General features: G+C 46.5%; 1 protein-coding gene across 1 annotated transcript in view; it reads left to right on the forward strand.

The window, feature by feature from the left end:
• Xrra1 (X-ray radiation resistance associated 1) overlaps nt 1–21157 on the forward strand; it is a 63177-nt gene that overhangs the window by 1931 nt on the left and 40089 nt on the right. The window contains exons 2-6 of the mRNA XM_038313929.1: nt 957–1024; nt 6211–6308; nt 13431–13606; nt 17890–17961; nt 18937–19009. Coding sequence (XP_038169857.1) covers nt 6215–6308; nt 13431–13606; nt 17890–17961; nt 18937–19009 — 415 coding nt within the window. The 5' untranslated portion in view covers nt 957–1024; nt 6211–6214. The remainder of the gene's footprint in view (nt 1–956; nt 1025–6210; nt 6309–13430; nt 13607–17889; nt 17962–18936; nt 19010–21157) is intronic.

Genomic DNA, 21157 nt, shown 5'->3' on the forward strand with positions numbered 1-21157 from the left:
GCCTGGGAATATGGAGTTCCAGGAAAGGAGAATGCATGAATCAAGGTAAAGACAGACAGAAGTGATAGGCTGATGCATGCCAGTAAGGAGCACCGGTGCCTCCCTGAGTGTGATGCAGGCACACAGGTGCAGGAGAGAGACAGACAGACAAAAGATATGTTTGCTGGACCTAGGGGATGCTAAAGTCACTTGACATTAGCTTTCAAGTTTGAGAGAGAGTTCAGAAATAGCTGAAGTTAACCCTCAAGTATGGACCTTTCATCTTCCATTTATCTACCATAAAAATAAGTTCATGCTTCTGTCAGGGTCACAGTCTAGAAAGTGTAACCTAGGAACGGTGACCCTTTCTTGTCCCTTTGGTTGTAAGTCTGTACTTCTCACCTGTTGTTCTCACACTGTATTAGAATTTCTATAATTATTTATATGCTGCCTAATATTTGAGTTCGATTTATTCTTTGTGTTAAATGCGTGACATTTATTTTTCCCAGACTGGGACTTGCCTCTCAACTTTGTCTTTGCTATTTTTATTCTACATAAATGTGTTTAAATGATCTTATAAACGGTCCCTTCCTTTCCCATCTATGCTTTTGGTAGCCTGCTTAAACAACCTGGGCTACATTCCACTGGCAAACAACGTGGCTCTTATAATTCTCTGCCCACGTCTTCGTTCCTGTGTCTTTTGTGTGTGCGCATACGCGATACTCAGGACACTCAAGCTCATGGTCTTGAACATACGAGCTACGTCTCCAGCCCCATTTGTCTTAACTTCATAGCATGTCCATCTGTTTCTTGTTACTGTTTCCATCCTATTATTCCCCCCGCCACAAACACACCCTCTTCATCCAAGACACATATTGGAGCATAAGGCTCCATATATCTAGAGTATAGGATATAATTACTAAGGTTCAAGACTTCTTAACGACAGGCTAAGAAGATTTACAATATCTCTTTTACAGGTGAAGAAGCAGGTAAAGAAACAAAAACAAAAGGAAAGCAAAGACTCGTTCCCGAGGTCAAAAATCAGGTAAGTACTGTATAGACACGGAACGAGGCCCTGATAGCCCAGTGAACTGCTAGAGCCTTCTCTAGCTGCTGCTGTCTCTAGTGTTTTCTAGACAGCGGTTTACTCACGTGCTCCCTCATTCATTTGTCCAGCTGATAGACTGATCCACCAAAGAGGTGTCCTGAAAACCAAAGCAGCTGATTTTGGTCCCAGCCCCCTGCCCTTTTATAGGGAGTTCTAGCTCAGGCCTAGATGTCAGGGTGTTTTGGGTTTTTTTGTTTTGTTTTGTTTTTGATTTTGATTTTTTTGCTTGACTTTTTGTTGCTCTGAGAAAACACTGACACAAAGCAGCTTGCGGAGAAAGGGCTTTATTTGTCTTGCGTTTCCTGATCCCTTTGTCTGCGAAGGAAGCGAAGGCTTCCAAGGCTAAGCAGGACAGGAACTGAAGCAGAGATCACAGAGGCCTGCTGCTTACTAGCTTGCTTTCCTATACAAGAGACCTGGCCCTCCCCACACCAGTCATTAATTCATTAAACGTGCCACAGGCTTTCCCATAGGTCAGTCTGACAGCGGCGTTTTCTCGACTGATGTTCACACTTCCCAGATGACACTAACCCTAGTTTGTATCAGTTGGTAAAAGCGAGCAAAAGGAAACTAAACCAGAGAATGGGTTTGTTTAGGTGAGGCGATCTTAGGCCTGTAATGGGGAAGTTGGTGAGGGGAGCAAAATACTAACAAAGTAGTGAGTATGATTCTAGAAGTGTGGCAAGCCACACCCGAGAAAAGCCTTTATCCCTTTATAGGGAGCTCAGGGATGAGAATACACAGAGGCTACGCATTAGACCAAAGGGGAGCCAAGCATCACTTACTCGGTCCATAGATACTCATGGCATCTGCTACGTTAGATGCTGTGTTAGGATAAACTGATAATTCACTACACACGCTGCCCTTTCCCTCGAGGGAAGTTAGAGAGACCCTTGGGTCCCAGGAGTGCTGTCATAGCCTTCGTTTGGCTCGCTCATGGCCTTTGGGTGCTTCTAATGTGCCAGGTCCCACGGATGGATGCGGAGCAATGAATTAGGAGCGTTTCAGACTTGGAGGCTCATCGTCCCTTGGAGCTTTGCATTATCGGTAGCGATTGCATGAGGGCGGAAGCAGTGAAACCATGAAGGGGTCATTAAGGACTGAATAAATAAACTCAGTCTAGCGAAAGCACCGCTGTCTCCCGCTAGAAAGTCCAATAAAGGCTTTGTGAGAGGGTAGCGTGTGCACGGGGGTAGAAAGACGTCCGTTCTCTACGTTCTTTGTACACATCTGTCCGCTGCTTCATTCCGTTCTCAACACGGTTCTCCAGGCACAGAATTTGTAGCTCCATTTCCCGCAAAGGAAAACCGAGAGTCAAAGAGCCATTTTAATGACTTGCCCACAGCTGTACTGCTCTGAAGGAAAAACTAGACCGGAAGTTAAGTTCCCTGTTCCCAAACTTCCCTCCTCCTCTGCTTCGCCTCTGCTGCTGTCACTGCCCTGAAGCTTTCTCACAGGACACCTTGATCCCAGCTTGCCGGTCTTTCGTGTATTCCTCACACATGCTCAATAGCCTCGGCCTCAGTCTTCAGGGAACTCCCTTCCCTCAGCTGGGGCGGCTCAGTCTCTCTTATCTGCAGCTGCTCCCAAAGCAGAGCTCTTGATAACGAAAGTCTGTTAAAGAAAAATCTCTAGGAGTTTACAATGTAAGAAACTCAGGTCTTTGTGGTGGGAGCAGAACTGAATTTCTTAATGGGTGAGCTCAACCAGGTAGACAGGATAAAAATGGGTATTTATTATGCTGAAGCAACACTAAGCACTAAGCACAAGGCTGGAAACACTGGTGACTGTAAGGCTGAATGCCCAGGACTGGCTAGGCTGCCAAGGACCTTGGAGAGCAGGCTCGTGGGCCTTGGGCTCAGGGCAGAGCACCTGCTCAGTGTGTCTGAGGCTCTGGGTTCCATCACAGCACAGCAAAAACAAAATACAGCTAAACAAACAGAAATGAGTAGGACCCGTGGCTTCCTCAGGGGCCCGGTCAGAAGGGAGTGGCGGCAGTCTAGGTTGGGTACGAGCAAATGCCGAGGCGAGGCGGGCTGTTAGGACAGTGTGAGCTGGAATCCTGCCACAAGAAATGACGCAAAGCAGCGTAGGATAAGAAGGAAGGCCCTGGGGCCAGGACAGGGTCCAGTTGACAGTGTAGTCTCCAGCTGTGCATTTCCGGGCAGCAGCAAACGTTTGTGACTGAATTTGCAAAGTTAAATAATAGTTGTTTTCTGGTTTGGTTTGGTTTTGAGTAGCATTTATTACTTTATTCCTGTGAAAGTCAAAGGATTTTCACCACAGAAAACCAACAGTAGCCTTGGAGTTGACGGTCTTCCCAGATGTGTTTGGTTTGGTCTGCACATCATTTCAAAGTGACAAATGAGTTGCTCATGCTCAAATAATAAGATTTCATACAAAAGCAGACTTCTCTTGATAAAAACAAGGAAGGTCTGGCAACGCTGACTGGGATTTCTGCTTGGCAGCAGCTGGGGAAGCTGAGTAGGATCCACTCCTGCAGGCACGCATATGCTCACATACATACATCTGTCTCTCTGGCGGTCAGCTTCCTTCACCCCCATAGCCTGCCCAGCTCCTGAAAAGACCTGGATTTGCAATGCTTGGCTACTTATGCAGGTTTATGCAAGGTTTGACCTCAGACTCTGACAAAGACTTAAAGATACAGATGATAAACACCCTCGTGTGTGTGTGTGTGTGTGTGTGTGTGTGTGTGTGTGTGTGTGTGTTGCTAAGGATCGAGCTCATGCTGGGCAAGTACTCTACTGCTTTCAGCTCATCTTTATCTTCCCTGAACTCTGCAAGCTCTTTAACTTCCTGTTTCCTGAGTGATAGGTGATAAACTTAACTGTAATCAGGGACAGTCCCTCTTTTGAGGAATTATTCTGAAGACAGTAAATTTTTTTTAAAAATCCCAAGTCAGATCCTGGAGGCAGAACTATATTCACTTCCCAATTTAGGTATGTATACATGCATGTACATAATTTCTGTCTGTATACATGCATGTACATACATTTCTATCAGTATACATGCACATACATACATGTAGAGCCAACAGGAAGTGAAAGGTTATTTCCCTTGTGTTCTTATTCCTTGAGTGGTAAGAAATGATCCAATCAGGATATGTGAAATGTCTTCCTATCACAGCTGTCCCAGGAAGCCTTCCTACCCTATCCCTTCCTGCTGATCACTCCCAGAGAGGGTAAGGCTGCTCTTCTTTCTTGTTCTCTCCTCCTTGAACCTGTTCTGCCCTCTTGGTGATAATATAGTTGAGCCTTTCTCATCCTATTAGAAAATGACCAATGTATGCTAGCCAGGTGCTGGTTACACTCCTAAGCCCGTCCACAAGCGTTTTCTCATTTGGTCATCAAGACGGTTCCATAGACGAGGTCCACTTACTGTCTACATTCCACAGAGGGAGAAACTGAGGCAGCGTGGTGAAATGTTAAATAACTTAAGCGCCCAAAGCCATGAGGTAATTGTTCTCACTAGCGTTTGAACTGTCCAGAGTCCATGCTCTGTAGCGGCTGCCCTCCGAGGCTGGGACTAGAGTAAAAGCATTGCCTCTGTGCACTCTGTGAGCCTGAGAGCACATCCTTAGCAACCCCCACACCGCACCCTCCCGAGTCCCCGCCCTATTGGCGGCTTTCTCTGGACTATGCTGCTGCTTGCCTCTGTCCTCCCTTTCGCAGCTGAGGTCTTTGGAAACTCTGCTTGTGTTTTCCTCTTGCACTGCCTCCCTTTCTCCACACTTCCTACATCAGTACTTAGTCCTGCCCTTTCCTGGAAGCGGACTGCTCTTTCCTCAAGGCCTGTTTGAGATGGTCCCCTTCCCTGACCTCCCAGCTCCTCCTCTCAGATGCTCTTCTGGGCTTTGTGGTCCCTTGGTTTACCTGACAGCTCCCTGGGCCTCCTCCACCTTCCTGTTTACCTCTCTACAGTTGGTTTCTGGTCTTGTTTCTGTTTCTGGTTTTTGTTTCTGTGTTTCGCCTTCCCCCTTTTGCTCCCCTGCCTCCGACCAGTGTTCCCCATGCCAGGCTCATTCACCGGACCATTTTGTCTGGTCTTCCTTTCCCAAGCACAGCTCAGGCATGGCTTGTGTTAAGCCCAACTGTTGACTCTGTCTCCCAGTCACCGAATGCTCAGGACAAAGTGTGAATCACAGTGTGAAACCACAGTCTCCCTGCCCCTCAGCAAACACCCTTCAGAAGTAGGCACTGTCTTCCTGTTGAACCTTACTGTATCAAAGAGTTCCAAATGCACAGCCTTCTTCTTCCTGGGTCCTGACCATTTCCTCCTCATGATGCTCTGACTCCTGTGGCTCTTTCTGTTTGAACGGAATAGTGATAGTTTGTTTATGATCTAACAAAGTATGACCAGCCAGTGGTGGCAGAGACCTTTAATCCCAGCAGCCACACTAGTTAGTCATAGAGGCTGGGCAGTGGTGGGTCCTGCCTTTAATACTAGCACGAGAGAGGAGTATGAGGTGGAATGAGACGGGAACACACTCTCTTTTCAGTCTGACGATTGGGTAGAGGTAAGAGCTCTCTAGTGACTTTGCTGCTTTGCTTCTCTGATCTTCAGCTCAAAGCCCAGTGTCTGTTTCTGGGTTTTTATTATCCTTGCTACATCACTGTTGATCCCCGCCCCCCTTTCCATCAGTAAATTCGGTTTACCTCAGATTTATCCAGTCCAAACTTGGTCTGTTCATCATGTAAGCCCCTTTCTCTGAACTCTGTTAGAACAAAGGCAGCGGCCCCCTTCATTCAGTCCACCCATTCCTGTTAAGGTGGGAGCATTGCCCCACAGGCAAGGACAGTGGGACTCAGGAGTAGAGGAACACACTTAGTCACACAGCAAGGAAGGACAAAGCCGGGATTCAAATCAGGTCTGTGTCAGCCTAGTTTAGTGTCCTGCTGAGTTAGGACTGGTTTGAACCGGAAAGCCCCACTCTGCCTCCCTGCTCCCTTCACAGCAGCCCCATTGCTGAAGCAGAGCCTCCTGGTCCTCAGAGGTAGGGCGCACAGGACGCAGTGGTCTTGGTGGCTCAGGAATGGCACGGGGGAGGGCTCCCCTGTAACTTTTTACTCTTCTGACTCCTGGCTGTCCTTGCTGTCTCTCAGGGAGATGGTGTCTTCAGGGATGTACAAAATGGACAATGGCAAGCCTTACCTCAACAACTGCTTTCCAGCCAAAAGTCTCCTCCGGATGCCGGAAGAAGGTGAGATGAATCTTCGGGTGACTGCCCTTCTCCACACCCAGCTCCTGCCTTGCACGGTTTTCTTGTTTTTGCCTGTGCCACTCAATCCTGTCCCCTCTCATCCCACCTCTGCAGCAGCCCCATCAGGCCTTGTGCAGTGTGCTCTTAACCACAGTGCCATAGCTCAGTGGCTCTCTTTGCTGACCCCTGTAGAGGGACCTGTCGTTCACTGTCTAACCTACACTCAGTCTCTGCCACAGCCCCTTTTCTTTATTTATGTTCCTTTCTTTTTTTTTTTTTTTTTTTTTCGAGACAGGGTTTCCCTGTAGTTTCTAGAGCCTGTCCTGGAACTAGCTCTTGTAGACCAGGCTGGCCTCGAACTCAGAGATCCGCCTGCCTCTGCCTCCCAAGTGCTGGGATTAAAGGCGTGCGCCACCACCGCCCGGCCTGTTCCTTTCTTTTTTGGGTGCTCTTTTCACAAAGCTTTTAGATTTGTCTGGAGTGTTCAGCTTCCATTCCAATTAGCCAGAGTCTTCAGATCCACGGAGCCTCATTCTTCTCCCACTGTTTTCAACAAACCATCCTATGACCCCTCAGTCTGTTCTATATCTGTCTTCCCATTTTTCCTGGTTAGATGACTAGTCATTCTCTGGTCAGCTCCTAAATGAAACCAGTAAATCTTCTCTGGTAGTTTTTCAAACATCCATCTAGTTAGCATGAACATGAATACCATTCTCCAAAGAGAGGAGTAAGACCTCTCCAGAGAAATAGACGTCCACCGGTCTGAGGTAAGGAAAAAAGAATTCAGATTGGGCCTTGAACATCTTGTGGTACCAGAAAGTAAAGAAGTGCTCAGAAAAACATTGAGGGCTGGCTGAAAGGACACAGCAGCCAGATAACAGAGCCGAATCTGGGACAGCCTACACAGAAAAATAAATAATGGTAGGATTGGGTTGTAAACCGTGCAATAAATATTCATGAGCTCATAATGATATAAATAAACATTTAAGTCAATAAATAAGTGGGAGAGAAGAAACAGCTTTTCCCTGTGGTAAAAATCTCATTAATGCTCATTAATGAGTACAGAAGACATGACGGGTATTTAAAATTGCTGTTCAAATATCACAGTAATATTTTTTGCAGGTAAAACCCACTTATGATATATATGTCAGTCGGGATTCTTTAAAGAAGTAAGGCTAGTAGAAGATAAGTAGATGGATGGATGGATGGATGGATAGATAGGTAGATGGATGGATGGATGGATGGATAGATGGATGGATGGATGGATGGATGGATAGACAGACAGACAGACAGACAGACAGACAGACAGACAGACAGATGAGCAGGTGGGTAGATAGAATAGAAATTGGCTTATGTAACTTTAGAGACTGAGGTGACCCCGGGGAAGAGCTAATTCTGAAGTGGGTTTTTTATTTTGTTTGGTCTCCTGATGGTGAATATGAAGCCCAGTGCTTTGCACAAGTGGGCAGTGTTCTACCACTGAGCTACATCCCAGCCCATTTATTTATTTATTTTTAAGATTTATTTATTTGTTATATATACAGCATGTTTGCCTGCACACCAGAAGAGGGCATCAGATCTCATTACAGATGGTTGTGAGGCACCATGTGGTTGCTGGGAATTGAACTCAGGACCTCCAGAAAAGCAGTCAATGCTCTTAATCTCTGAGCCATCTCTCCTGCTCCTATTTATTTATTTATTTATTTATTTAAACAGCGTCTCTCTAGGTAGCACTGGCTGTCCTGGAACTCACTATATAGAAAGGTTGGCCTTGAACTGCTGAGCTCTACCAGCCTCTCTGCCTTGGAATGCTGGAATTAAAGGCACGGGCCACCATGCCTCACCTGCTCCCCTCCCCCATTGTAGTCTTGAAGCAGGACTTCTTTTTCCTCTCAAAAGTCTGTTTTTGCTCCATAAGTGTTTCAGCTAACCAAGGGAGGAAGGGCCCCCTGCATCATCAAGTACCTTTCTCACCAACATCGCCTCATCAAGACACTAACTAAATACAAAATACTGTCACAACATTGAGTGTCTGAACAATTGTATAACCCGGTAAAGCTGACACATAGCAATCTGGAATGCTAGAAAAAAAAAATGGATGGGAGTATGAGAAACAAGACTTTTGAAGAACTTTCCAGGTATAGTTATTAATAACAAAGGTAAAAATGGGAACTTCTCAGTAGTGAAATCGAGCAGACCCCTTTGAATGAGGGATCAAAATCAGCGTTGTAGGACTGGAGAGGTAGCTCAGCAGGGGAAAACACTTGCAGCAAGCATGGGGACCCATCCCAGCATCCATATAAAAACTGGACGTGGCCATATATGCCTGTCACCTCAGAAGTGGGGCAAAGACAGGAAGATTGCTGGGGTTTGCTGGCCAGTACACGTGAGATGTCGGGTTCTGGTTCAACCAGAAACACTGTTTGAAGGGAACAAGATAGTGACAGAGAAACCTCACATGTTCCTCTAGTTTCTACGTGCACAACTGCACACATGCATTCAGACATCATGCATGTGTATACCATATACACATCAAATAAACATTGTAATGTCAATGTGCTGTATAATAGTACATTCCTAAAACCCCAGCACTCGGGAGGCCCGGGCAGGAGGACTGTGAATTTCGGAGCAGCCTGGACTGCATAGTGAGAACCTGTTCCCAAAACAGGTTACCACCACCAGAAATAAAGCACAATGACCCCAGGAATTCCTTGAAACGATACACAGAGAAAGGCACAGCTTGCTTTTGTGGTAGCTTGCCAAGTTCAAAGCCTCTGTCTGAACGTGGGACTGCATCAGACAAGCTCACACATGGGTGATTTTTTTTAATTTAAATACTTTAATATTCAGCATTTCACTGACAAGTACTCCTCACAAGTGTCAAGTCTGCAGAAGGGAGCAGACTGAGGAGCCATGCCAGCTGACTGTGATGTGAGACCCTGGCCTGGATCCTGGGACAGGAGGAGGGCGTTAGTCAGGAAACTGGGCACCTTCAAGAGGGGCTAACATTAGTAGCCGGTGTGGCATCAATGCTGATTGCTCGATGTGCAGTAATTGTGTGGCTGTTGTGTACTATGAGAACAAGACATTAGGGAAGCTGGGTACAGGCCGTGGAGCAATTTACACCATTTCTGTAACTCTTCTGGAAGTCTAAAATTATCTCAGAATGAAAAGTTATAAAGAAAAACAAAACAACAAGGCCCCCTTGATCCCACCCCCTGGCTACTAAAGACCGATACCATTATCAGGCTCCACCCCGTTTCAGCACTTTCGTGGTCTGCCTCTCCTGACCCCCAGCCTCATTCACACTTTCGTGGTCTGCCTCTCCTGACCCCCAGCCTCATTCACACGTTCGTGGTCTGCCTCTCCTGAACCCCAGCCTCATTCACACTTTCGTGGTCTGCCTTTCCTGACCCCCAGCCTCATTCACACTTTTGTGGTCTGCCTCTCCTGACACCCCCTCCCAGCCTCATTCACACTTTCGTGGTCTGCCTCTCCTGACCCCCAGCCTCATTCACACTTTCGTGGTCTGCCTCTCCTGACCCCCAGCCATATTCACACTTTCGTGGTCTGCCTCTCCTGACCCCCAGCCTCATTCACACTTTCATGGTCTGCCTCTCCTGACCCCCAGCCTCATTCACACTTTCGTGGTCTGCCTCTCCTGAACCCCAGCCTCATTCACACTTTCATGGTCTGCCTCTCCTGACCCCCAGCCTCATTCACACTTTCGTGGTCTGCCTCTCCTGACCCCCAGCCTCATTCACACTTTCGTGGTCTGCCTCTCCTGACCCCCAGCCTCATTCACACTTTCGTGGTCTGCCTCTCCTGACCCCCAGCCTCATTCACACTTTCGTGGTCTGCCTCTCCTGACCCCCAGCCTCATTCACACTTTCGTGGTCTGCCTCTCCTGACCCCCAGCCTCATTCACACTTTCGTGGTCTGCCTCTCCTGACCCCCAGCCTCATTCACACTTTCGTGGTCTGCCTCTCCTGACCCCCAGCCTCATTCACACTTTCGTGGTCTGCCTCTCCTGACCCCCCAACCTCATTCACACTTTCGTGGTCTGCCTCTCCTGACCCCCCAACCTCATTCACACTTTCGTGGTCTGCCTCTCCTGACCCCCCAACCTCATTCACATTGACCTCCTGGCCTTTCCTCTTGACCACTTTGAGTTTTCACACCAACTCCGACTGTTATTGCCAGGAGTCAGGGATACAACACGAGAGTGGAGGATCAAAGTCTATGCCCTGGTGGGGCAGCCTTTGGTGGGGGTACCAAACTGCCTGGTCCATGGCAGGAGTGGGAAATTGTAGTTGAACTTTTTCTGTCCCACCTAACCAACTCCCAAATCACACGGAGACTTATTAATTATGGAAGTTTGACTGATTGTCAACTTAGGCTTGTTTCTAAGTAGCTCTTATAACTTAAATTAACCCATTTTTTTATTAATCCAATGTTCTACCATGTGGCTTTAGCCTTTATCCCACTTTGTGTATCTAACTCATTCCATGTCTGGCTGACTTCTCCCACATTTCCACTCTTCTTCCCAGCGTCCTCTCTGTCCTGAAAATCCTGTCTAGCTATTGACTGTTCAGCTATTTATTAAACCAATCTGAGTGACAAATCTTCACAGTGTACAAAAAGATTATTCCACAACAGTTCTCCCTTTTTGTCTAAATAAAAAGGAAAGGTTTTTGACCCCAACATAATAAAGCTGTAGACAATAAGAACAATTATCAGTCAAGAATTGCATTTACAATGTCCAGTCTATTTGTATTTGGCATATTTGGAGAAAATACTCCATTTATTCTATCCTGATGAGTCCAAACCTCTGTACATAATTTACCTTCTGTCATAATTAAGGAGAACTATGACTATGACTACCTAGTCTTCAATTTCATCAAAGACCCCGAAAGGAAAGAATATTACCTTAGTAAACAGAAAGTGTAGAGCAAGCAACTTCCAAACCTAAAAGAACAACAGAAACCACTTGCTGCCTGGACAGTCATCCAAGGTTGCTCTTCAATATTGGGGCACCCATCTTCGGCCTTCATATCTAGAATATCTGACAGACTTCTGTGAAGTAGGAATTTTTGAAGGACTTCCCTGTCCTTTCTTGGCAAAGTTTGGCAGTCGCTTCTCTTTGTGCCCTGCTGGTTCAGCTTGGACTGCATATTATCAGCCATCGATGCAAGGGCAGTTTCTTGATTAAATGACTAACTTTTGCCATAAAGAAAGCAAATTCCATATGGAGGATCTTTGATAATGTCATCCTTTTTTGAAGTAGATTGGTGCCACCAGGAACAGATGTGTCTCATTGCCAAGAAAAGCCTTATGTTATTAAAACATTTTAAATGCCATATTCTGTAGGTCTCTGAACTGTTTGAAAATCATCTATCTAAAATATACTTCTGTAAGATCTTGAAAACATACCTCACATGACTATAAGTTTGATAGTTATGGATAACTATTAACTTATATTTATTATCCTAAATAGCTTTCAAAGACTAAAACTATGCATAATATTTTTAAATGCACTGTATAGCTACAATATATTAAACAAAAACAAAAGCATATATCTAACCTTATATTTGAATCAATATACAAAATCCATACCAATGTAAAATATTTGAGACTAGTAGTTGCTCAAAAGAAGACTCAATAATCCACCCTTTAATCTCATCATTTTAATCCTATATCCCCCCTTTTTCATCTGTTGGCTTCTTCCACATCTCCGTCCTTCTTCCCAGTGTCCTCTCTGTCCTGAGTGACAAATCTTCACAGTGTACACGAAGATTATCCCACAACAGGAAATGCTTCATGTGAGGCCAGAGCAGGCAGAGCTGGCAACAGTGGTCACATGTCAGTCCAGCCCTAGAGGCAGAACTAGGAACGGCAGCAGGCCGGAGCCAGTGGTCCCAGACTGGGTCTCATAACTGTGTGGTTCTGTGTCTTCTAGGCCTTTGATATTTCTAGGCATGTTTGTTTGTTTGTTTGTTTGTTTGTTTGTTGTTCTTCCCTCTGCCCAGACTGTCCTGGTTTCAATCCTCTTCTAATAAATTCCCTCTGCTCGCTAGATCTGTGTCGCGCTGGTAGGTTCTCTGGGCTTCCTCGGCACCTCAGGTGTCATTTAACTTTTGGGGGTCAGGGCTTCTGTCATGTTCATTCCCATAACCCCTACAGACATCCAAACATGATTATGTGGGGTCACCAGGTCATTCATTTAGGCACAGAGGTGAGCTCTGTGCCGGCCACGGGTTCATGAAGATGAGTGAGTCAGACAAGGCCCCTGCTGTTCAGAGATTCTATTCCAGAGGGGAATGTAGACAACAAATGAGTAAATAATAGTATAATTACAGATTACAGTTAATGCTATGGGTCGGTTAATCGCTAATGTCGGAGAGAGCAGATTATAGAATGTCATCATGATTTTTAAATGAACTTACCAGGAATTTCATAATCTTTATTTTTTTCTGATACGGAGTCCCATGTAACCCAGGCTGCCCTCAGATTTGCTAGATAGCCAAGGATGACCTTGAACTTCTGGTCCTCCTGTTTTCCCCCTCCTTGAGTTATGAGATTACAGGTGTTACTCAACCATAACAGTTTTAGACAGTGCTGGGGTTGAACCGAGGTCTCCATGCATGGTAGGCAAACAGTTGGCCAACTCTTGAGTTACATCCCCAGCTCTTGTATTCTTTTTGCTGTAGCATGGAATTCAGGTCACACATAGGCCTTACCCAAGAGATGGTCAGTGGGAGAGTAACTGGCTAGCACCCGAGAGAGTAATCCTCTATACCGAGGGGTCGGGGAGGACGCCACATGACAGGAAGTGTCCAGTTTTGTCTCCGCAGTGAGCCGTAGACTTAGGAGGCTCACATTTGGAGATAAACAAAGGAGCTGGGCAGCCATCCCATCTTGTTCTTTGTAAGCATTTTCATCTGTAGCATATGCATCACTGAGCTTAGTGGCTGCTTAAATGAGATGCGTACACAGATACCCTCCAGCGGTGGTGAGTAACTGGAAGCTACTGGGGGGTTAGTATTAAAGATCAATATCCATGTTCACACCCTCGGCTTCAGAGAAGGTTGGCCCTTCTCACTGGTCCGTTCTTCCCCACAGGCCGAGGACACTGGATAGTGGCTCGGAAAGGCAGCATGAAGAAGGGTGTGACTAAGGCATCCACTGAAGGCCAGGAGAACCTGAAGAAGGTTTCTTTCGAGACTGGGTTGAAGAAAGTGTCTCGGCGGGATAACCAGGGAGACGGTCTTGGACATGTCTTGGACCGAGCTTTTCTGGTGAGAGTAAATGCATTCTGGAGTATCTAGTGACATCAGCTAAGGGAGGGGGAAGGGAGGAATGAGGACTGCCCTGCCCTGCCCTTGTCTGGCTAGGGACAAGGACTTGTTTTGCCCCGTTACCACTACCCCATCCCACATCAAGCTATCAGAGCGATGGTACCAAACTGAATGTGGCCAGCGACAAAAGAACTCTGGGAATTTTCCTTTAACATGCAAAGCTTTTACATATGCACCCTGTGAGACAGACCCAGTATTGCCATCCTTATTATATTGTTGCCACCTGTAGACAGGGAAAAAGAGGTCCCCTCTACAGCCAATGAATGACTGGATCAGGATTAGAACCCTAACCTATTGATTCTAAAACCTTTATATTATGTAAAATGGCCAGATGCAGTGGCGCACACCTTTAGCCCCTGTACTTGGGAGGCAGATGCAGGTGAATCTCTGTGAATCTACATAGTGAGGCCCTGGCTCCAAAAGAAAAAAGTTATCATATGAAGTGCAAAGTCTTATGTGAGTTGGAAAAGCAAGTGTTTCAGAAATAAAGGGTAAATAAAGACAGCACTGAGTAGGAGCAAGGGATTTCTGTGTGCCATGCTGTGTACTGCCCTGGGGTGGGAGCCAGTGTGACAGAGGTGTCCTGTTCTCCCCCAGCCTTGGTCCTGTGGTTTTAGCATCTGCCTGGAAGCAGAAGGAGCTCATGGTATTACTCCAGCCAGGCCTGAGGCAGTTTCTCTGAGAGCTGGGTGCTGGGTTGGAGACCGGCCAGGAAGTTTCACATCTGTTCTACGCAACGCTTCAGTAGCTTGGCAAAGAAAGATGGATTTTGTAGATTAATATTAATGGGTAGTGTGGTTCTCACTGCTTCTGAGAATGACTCCGGCAGCCTCCCTTGTTCCCACATTCTGCTCGTGAGTCCCAACAGATGTATCTCAGAGGTTACAAGAGGTCATGCTTGGCTCTGTGTTCCCTTGTTGAGCAGGGAAAGGTTTTGCAGAGCCTGGGAGGTTTGTTTGACTGTTGCGACCACTGCTCGGTGCAGAGTACAGGGTACTGACGACTGTGAGCACTGAAACAGCAGGACTGAAGGGGGACAGGTCACGTCATTTCCAAATAAAGCTGACCTTGCATATCCACTATTCCTTATCCACAGATTCAAACAACCACAAACTGAAATGTTGGTGAAAAATAAAGCAAAATTTTTCTCTGTACTACACATGTGCATACTTTTATATTACTGTTCCCCAAACCATATGATATAACAATTATTTGCATATTATTTGTACTGTATTAGGTACCATCAATAACCCAGTTATGGTTTGAAGTAAATAGGAGGAGATACATAGGTTGTTAACAAGAATGACACTGTTTAAATGAGGGACTAGAGGCCTAGAGAGATGGCTCCGTGGTTGAGAGCATTGGCTGCTCTTCCAGAGGACCCAGGTTCAATTCTCAGCTACCACATAGAAGTTTAAGACATCTGTAACTCCATTTCCAGGGGATACGAAACCCTCTGCTTGTTTCCACAGGGATCAGGCATACAGGTGGTACACACACATACATGTAGGCATACAGGTGGTGCACACACATACATGTAGGCAAGCATCCAGACTTAAAGTTAACTTTTAAAATTCTGAGGTTCTCACATCCTAGCTCTTCCAGCAGTTGGGAGAGGATCTCTTCCCACATTGTACTGGCCAGGTTTGCAGCAATGAGAATGTTTTTCAGAGTAACGGATCTCCACACTGCCTCTCAGTTCACTGGCCCCTCAGGTTGTACTATTCATTGACCCCCATGTGTTGTCACTAATTAACCAGTCACCAAACTTGTGACCTGGCGTTCTCCTTTATACTCTGCCCATACCCCCCACCTTTAACCAGTCCAAGAACGTCTGTTAAACAGCCATCGAGTCTATGTTCCTCTCATCTCTTGTGCTACAATGCTTAACCCAGCCACCGTCATCTCTTACTAACCACGTAACTCCCAAACTAGTTCAGACCAATTAGAAAGCTTTCCTCTTGGGTCATCCCGATGGCTCAGTGTGTAAAATGCTTGCTGTACAAAGCCCGACAACCTGAGTTCAGTCCCCAGCAGGGAAGGTGGAAGAAGAGAACCAGCTCCCAAATGTTGTCCTCTGACAACATGTATGACATGGTATGTGCACACATGCCCACATCCCCAGATGCTGCTGCTGCTGTATGACATGGTATGTGTACACATGCCCACATCCCCAGATGCTGCTGCTGCTGTATGACATGGTATGTGCACACATGCCCATATCCCCAGATGCTGCTGCTGCTGTATGACATAGTATGTGCACACATGCCCACATCCCCAGATGCTGCTGCTGCTGTATGACATGGTATGTGCACACATGTCCACATCCCCAGATGCTGCTGCTGATGATTGACATGGTGTGTGCACACATGCCCACATCCCCAGATGCTGCTGCTGCTGTATGACATAGTATGTGCACACATGCCCACATCCCCAGATGCTGCTGCTGCTGTATGACATAGTATGTGCACACATGCCCACATCCCCAGATGCTGCTGCTGCTGTATGACATGGTATGTGTACACATGCCCACATCCCCAGATGCTGCTGCTGATAATTAAATAGCATCTAGAATGCTCTTATTTCGCACAGAAGCCTGGGGCATTGCTTGGGATCCATTACATGATGGTCATGTAACATAACGTCTTCCAAGTCTCAGTACCCTTCCATCTTTCTGCTCCGCCGTCTTCAGCATGCCGGCTCGTCCTCCGGGCCTGTCTCCCTCCATTATTCCGAAATGGCTGTAGCAATTCTCGCCATCTTACACACACACAAGACAATATCCCAAGGCAGAGAAGGGGTTGCCCCCTACCGTGCTTGTCTTTAGAAGAAAAGTCCTCCCTGCTAAACTGGTCACCCACTCCTCCCCTCAGCAGCCAACATCTTATTGGCAGGACCTGAATACCCAGTGTCGGTCCGGAGGAACAAGACCTTGACAGTTGGCTGTACAAGTTAGGCTCTTGGGGCTGGAGCTTGGAACATGTCCACTTTAAGGGAGGAAAATGGCCTCAGCATTCTCTAAGGAGAAGATGTAGACAAATGTTTATTGGAACGATCATTAACAACTTCTGGCTCAATGGTCTCTTCTGTCTTCTCTGCTTTTCTTTTTTCCTGGTTTTTCGAGACAGGGTTTCTCTGTAGCTTTGGAGCCTATCCTGGAAGTAACTCTTGTAGACCAGGCTGGCCTCAAACTCACAGAGATCCACCTGCCTCTGCCTCCCGAGTGCTGGGATTAATGCGTGTGCCACCACTATTCGGCTTTGTCATCTTATCCTTTCTAAGGAGATCAGACATAGTGACTTTTATGAGACTTCTGTCAGCCACTACTTAATCCACACCCTTATTCAGCACCAATGTGGACCCGAATGGTCTCACGACTCCCTCTCTAGCCTTGTCTTGGCTTCCTCTCAAAAACATCGTGCAGCCTTCTGCCTGGGAGGCCTGCACACTCCCTACCCACTTTACAGGATCATCTCCTGTTTGGCCCTTAGCCCTTGGCTGGAAAATCACTCCCTCAAGTAAATGTTTCCTCCTTCAGAGGCTGAGATTGGGGCCTCCTGTTCTCATACCCCCATGGAATCCTGAACTTCTCCTTCAGGGCAGTCATTACATTTCTAAGTACTTCATTTGACTTCCCACTAAGTGAAGGCGTGGATGGCTTCTTCTGCTTCCCCACTTAGCCTGTTTAGAGCCTCTTCAAAATAGGCGCCATGTGGATGAGCCGTAATGGCTGGAACAAGGAGCTCCGCAGCATTGAACTAGGAGATAATTTGAAGATGATGTCTGATCCTAATTTTTTCATTATTTACAATAACATGCAGTAGGCAAAAATGCATAGTTTAATGATTCTAGATGTGAATCCAAATCATAGATCAATCATGTACTAACTGTAGGGCCTCAGGCAAGGCACCCTCTGTCTCTTAGCCTCAGTGAAGGGGAAGTAAACCCTTTAACTAAAGTAATACTGAAAGAGAGAGGTAAACCCTGAACACAACTAATAAGTCATAAGACACACCATTTACGTTAAAGAAGGGGTTCAGTTAGGATTAAACAAGAGCTTGCTACAGTCAGTTCGTGGCCCAGAGGTGGTGAATGAGCAAATGCACATACGAACGAATGGCAGGTTTTATAAGAGTGCCCAATGAGAAGACACTCAGCAGGAGTAGCTTAACCTATCATACTCCACTGGGACCCTGGGACTAAGTTTGTGTCCTCTGTTCCAGATGAAGCACCACTCTGTAAGAAAGCCGTCAGACCTTTGCACCGTGAACGTGAGCGGCATGAAGTTCTCCAAGGTGAGGCCAGCAGCAAAGGCGTGACAGAGCCAGATGTGAGGGGGCATCCAGACTCTCTGGTTTGTGTATGGCGCCTCCACGGTCACTGCTCACTAGAAATCAGTTATGTAGAAAGGGGGAGGAAGGGAGGGAAGACAGGCACTCACCGGGCAGAAACAAATTCCAACTTTGCTTTAAATTTAGTGTTTGTATGAACTAGAAAAACTTACTTTATGAATCTGTTCTTGAGACTGGGAGAAAAGAAGATGGTATGAACTGGCCAGGGAATTTGGGCAGACTGTAATTTCCTGTGTGGAGTTCCCATCACACAAGTTCACCACCTTGTTGGGATAAATAAACTCTTACGATGAGGTGGATAAGAATGTATATGGCACCACTGTTTGTAATGATGGAAAATTTGGGTCGGATGAAATGTTCACCACTAGGAAAGAATAGCTTGTCATACACTCAAGCAAGGAATTCAAATGGATGAACTGGACCTATGCGTAGCAACACAGATTAATCTCCAAAGTGTTATACATATCTCACATAAATCTCAAAATCATACTATTGAGTAAAAAGGCATATTGGACCATAAGTCTGTATGACTGTGAAGTTTTAAAGCACGTAAATCACCCTTTGCATAGTTGATGGATATAAACATGTGTATGCAGTACCCAAGAACAGGGATGAGGTGTGAGGTTTGGGGGCGGGCGGCACATGGAGAGCTGTAAGTCTTCTAATAGTTTCTTTCACATTTAAACAGCTAAGATTCAGCACTGTTAAAACTGGGTCATGCCTGGCTACATCTTCAGAGATTGTTCACTGTCCTTTTCCATACGTTTGAAGTACTCCAGGGTAGAGGAAAATGAACAGAAAAGCCCTCAATGTCTCTTAGTCCTTTAGGTGTCTGTCCTCTCAGCAGCTGCTCTAGTGTCCTGCGGGGTTCCCGGGCAGGGAACTAATCCTGTGTTTTTCTGGAATGCTTTCTGACAGGCAAAGGAAAAGGACTTCAAACATTTCACTTCTGTGATTTATATCAACGCCTCTGAAAACCTGCTGCCTCTAGGTGAGCGTCCTCTCCTTGGAAACTGTCCTCCTGGTCAGAAAATCATTTGTGATAGGATCTGTCTGTCGGTCCATCCGTGATCAATCAGCCTTTCATCTTGGGTGGAGCAGCTGGAGAGTAAGGGCCTCCGGAGAGCACTCAGTCTGCACTCTGGCCCCACACTGCCACTGGAGCCTGCTTCTCCACACACACAGATAACCCTCTCCTCCAACCTTGCAGGCACCTTGCAAACCCCAGTGAGAGAGAGGCTTTTAAACCTGTGTGTGCCACTACCAGAGAGAAAGCGCTTTGGTAATTCAGCAAATCCACAGTGACCCCTGCTGGTGTCAGAATGCGTGGCCTGGAGAGGAGAGATGGGCTCAGACTCAGACCCAAAGCAGGGTACATATAAGCAATGGTACAGGGAGGTCAGGAAACACTAAGCATACAAGGGGGACTTTAACCCACAACAGAGAGTCAGGAAAACGTAAGAAAAGAGCACCTAAGCTAAGATCAGAAGATAAACTGGGCTGGCAAGGTGGCTGAGTGGGTTAAAGCGCCCGCTGCTGAACTCAGTGACCTGATTATGATCCCTGGGACTCACGTGGTAGACGAAGAAACTCATCTCCCGAAAAGTTGTCCTCTGATATCTGTGTGCACGTACACATACACACATGCATGTACACGCATATATGCATGCACACACAAACACACACACACACATGCATGCACATGCACACATTGTAATAAAGAAATTAACTCAGGAGTTAATGAAGGTGCTTTGGTTGGGGGACAGCTGTGTACTGCCTGGTCACGAAGATGGCTTACAAGGGAGGAGAACTGAGGCTAGACTCATTGGCAGGGCTTAGGGATCTTGGAGGACTTTGGGAGTCCAACTTAATCCTTCAGACAGAAGAGTCCTGGAAACCTTTAAACAGGGAAGCTCGGTGAGGAGGGGGTGGATTCTAAGAGAGAAAAATGGAGGCCAGGAGATGCTAGGAATCAGTTCAGTTTTCCGTGGAAGGGGAGATCATGCTTGAGACAGGCCGAGCGAGGGTGAGGTGACCTGTGAGGATATAAGGAGAAGGGTGGATCCAGGGGAACGCTCAGAGACAGTCCTGGAAGGGTGGGTTGATGAGATGAGCTCGGTTTGCCTCCGGGAGTTGGATGGGAGCTTCTAAAGAGGCATCCGATGAGACCCCTGCCTTGGAAGAGAGGCACACAAGAAGATGGTCAGCCTCACCAGTAAGGAGCACAACACCAGGATACTATTTTGTGCCCATCAGTATTGGCAAGTATGATAACAGCCAGCACTGGTGTGGAGGTAGGTACTCTGGGTGAAGGTAAAATATAAGAAGTCTCTGTGACACCATGGACATACTTTGTTCGTATCTCTTGAAGTTTAAAACAGGGCTGGAGAGCTGGTTTAGCAGCTCTTGCAAAGGACCCAGGTTCAGTTCCCAGCACCCATGGGGTAACTCACAGCCACCTGTAACTCCAGTTCCAGGGGATCCAGCACCCTCTCCTAGTCTCCGTGGGCTCCTTTACACACTTGGTGCTCATGTAGTCACGAGGCACCCATACATGCACTAAATACACAAACAAATGCATGCATAAATGTTTTAAAAATCAAAATAGTCTTTGCTTTTAGTAGCTCCACTTCTAGGAATATATCCTACAGAGAGAGACATACACAAGGAAATCCATTAGACAGCCTCTTAGTAGGCCTTACTGAGCATTCTTGACTCAAGCCTTCTGTAGGCCACACAGCACACCAGGTTTACTTCAAAGGTCCTAAGTAACTCTACACTGTGTGCCAGCTGCACAGCATCAGGAGTCCTTCCATGGAGTTCCCGTGACTGGCCATCTGGGAGGGCTGCCCATTAGCCAAGTGTCACCCCAGGTGCAGGACAAAAACTCTCACTGGGTAAATGCAGGAACCACCTTTGCTTGGAAATCTCATCAACCACAGGAACCAATGTCCCTTGTGACATTCCATAGTTCTGTAGCTTGCAGCAGTCCCACAAAGGACATGTCTGGTTATGGGAGTCACCATTTGCAGAAATGTTTATAATTTATACTTTCTCCTGGTCCAGAAACAAGATACTGGTCTGCAATCATTTTTACCACGAGCAACAGTTGCCTAGTAACAGTTACCATAGCATGTGT

The sequence above is a fragment of the Arvicola amphibius genome, chromosome 12, assembly GCF_903992535.2.
Source record: "Arvicola amphibius chromosome 12, mArvAmp1.2, whole genome shotgun sequence".
Classification (NCBI taxonomy): Eukaryota; Metazoa; Chordata; class Mammalia; order Rodentia; family Cricetidae; genus Arvicola; species Arvicola amphibius.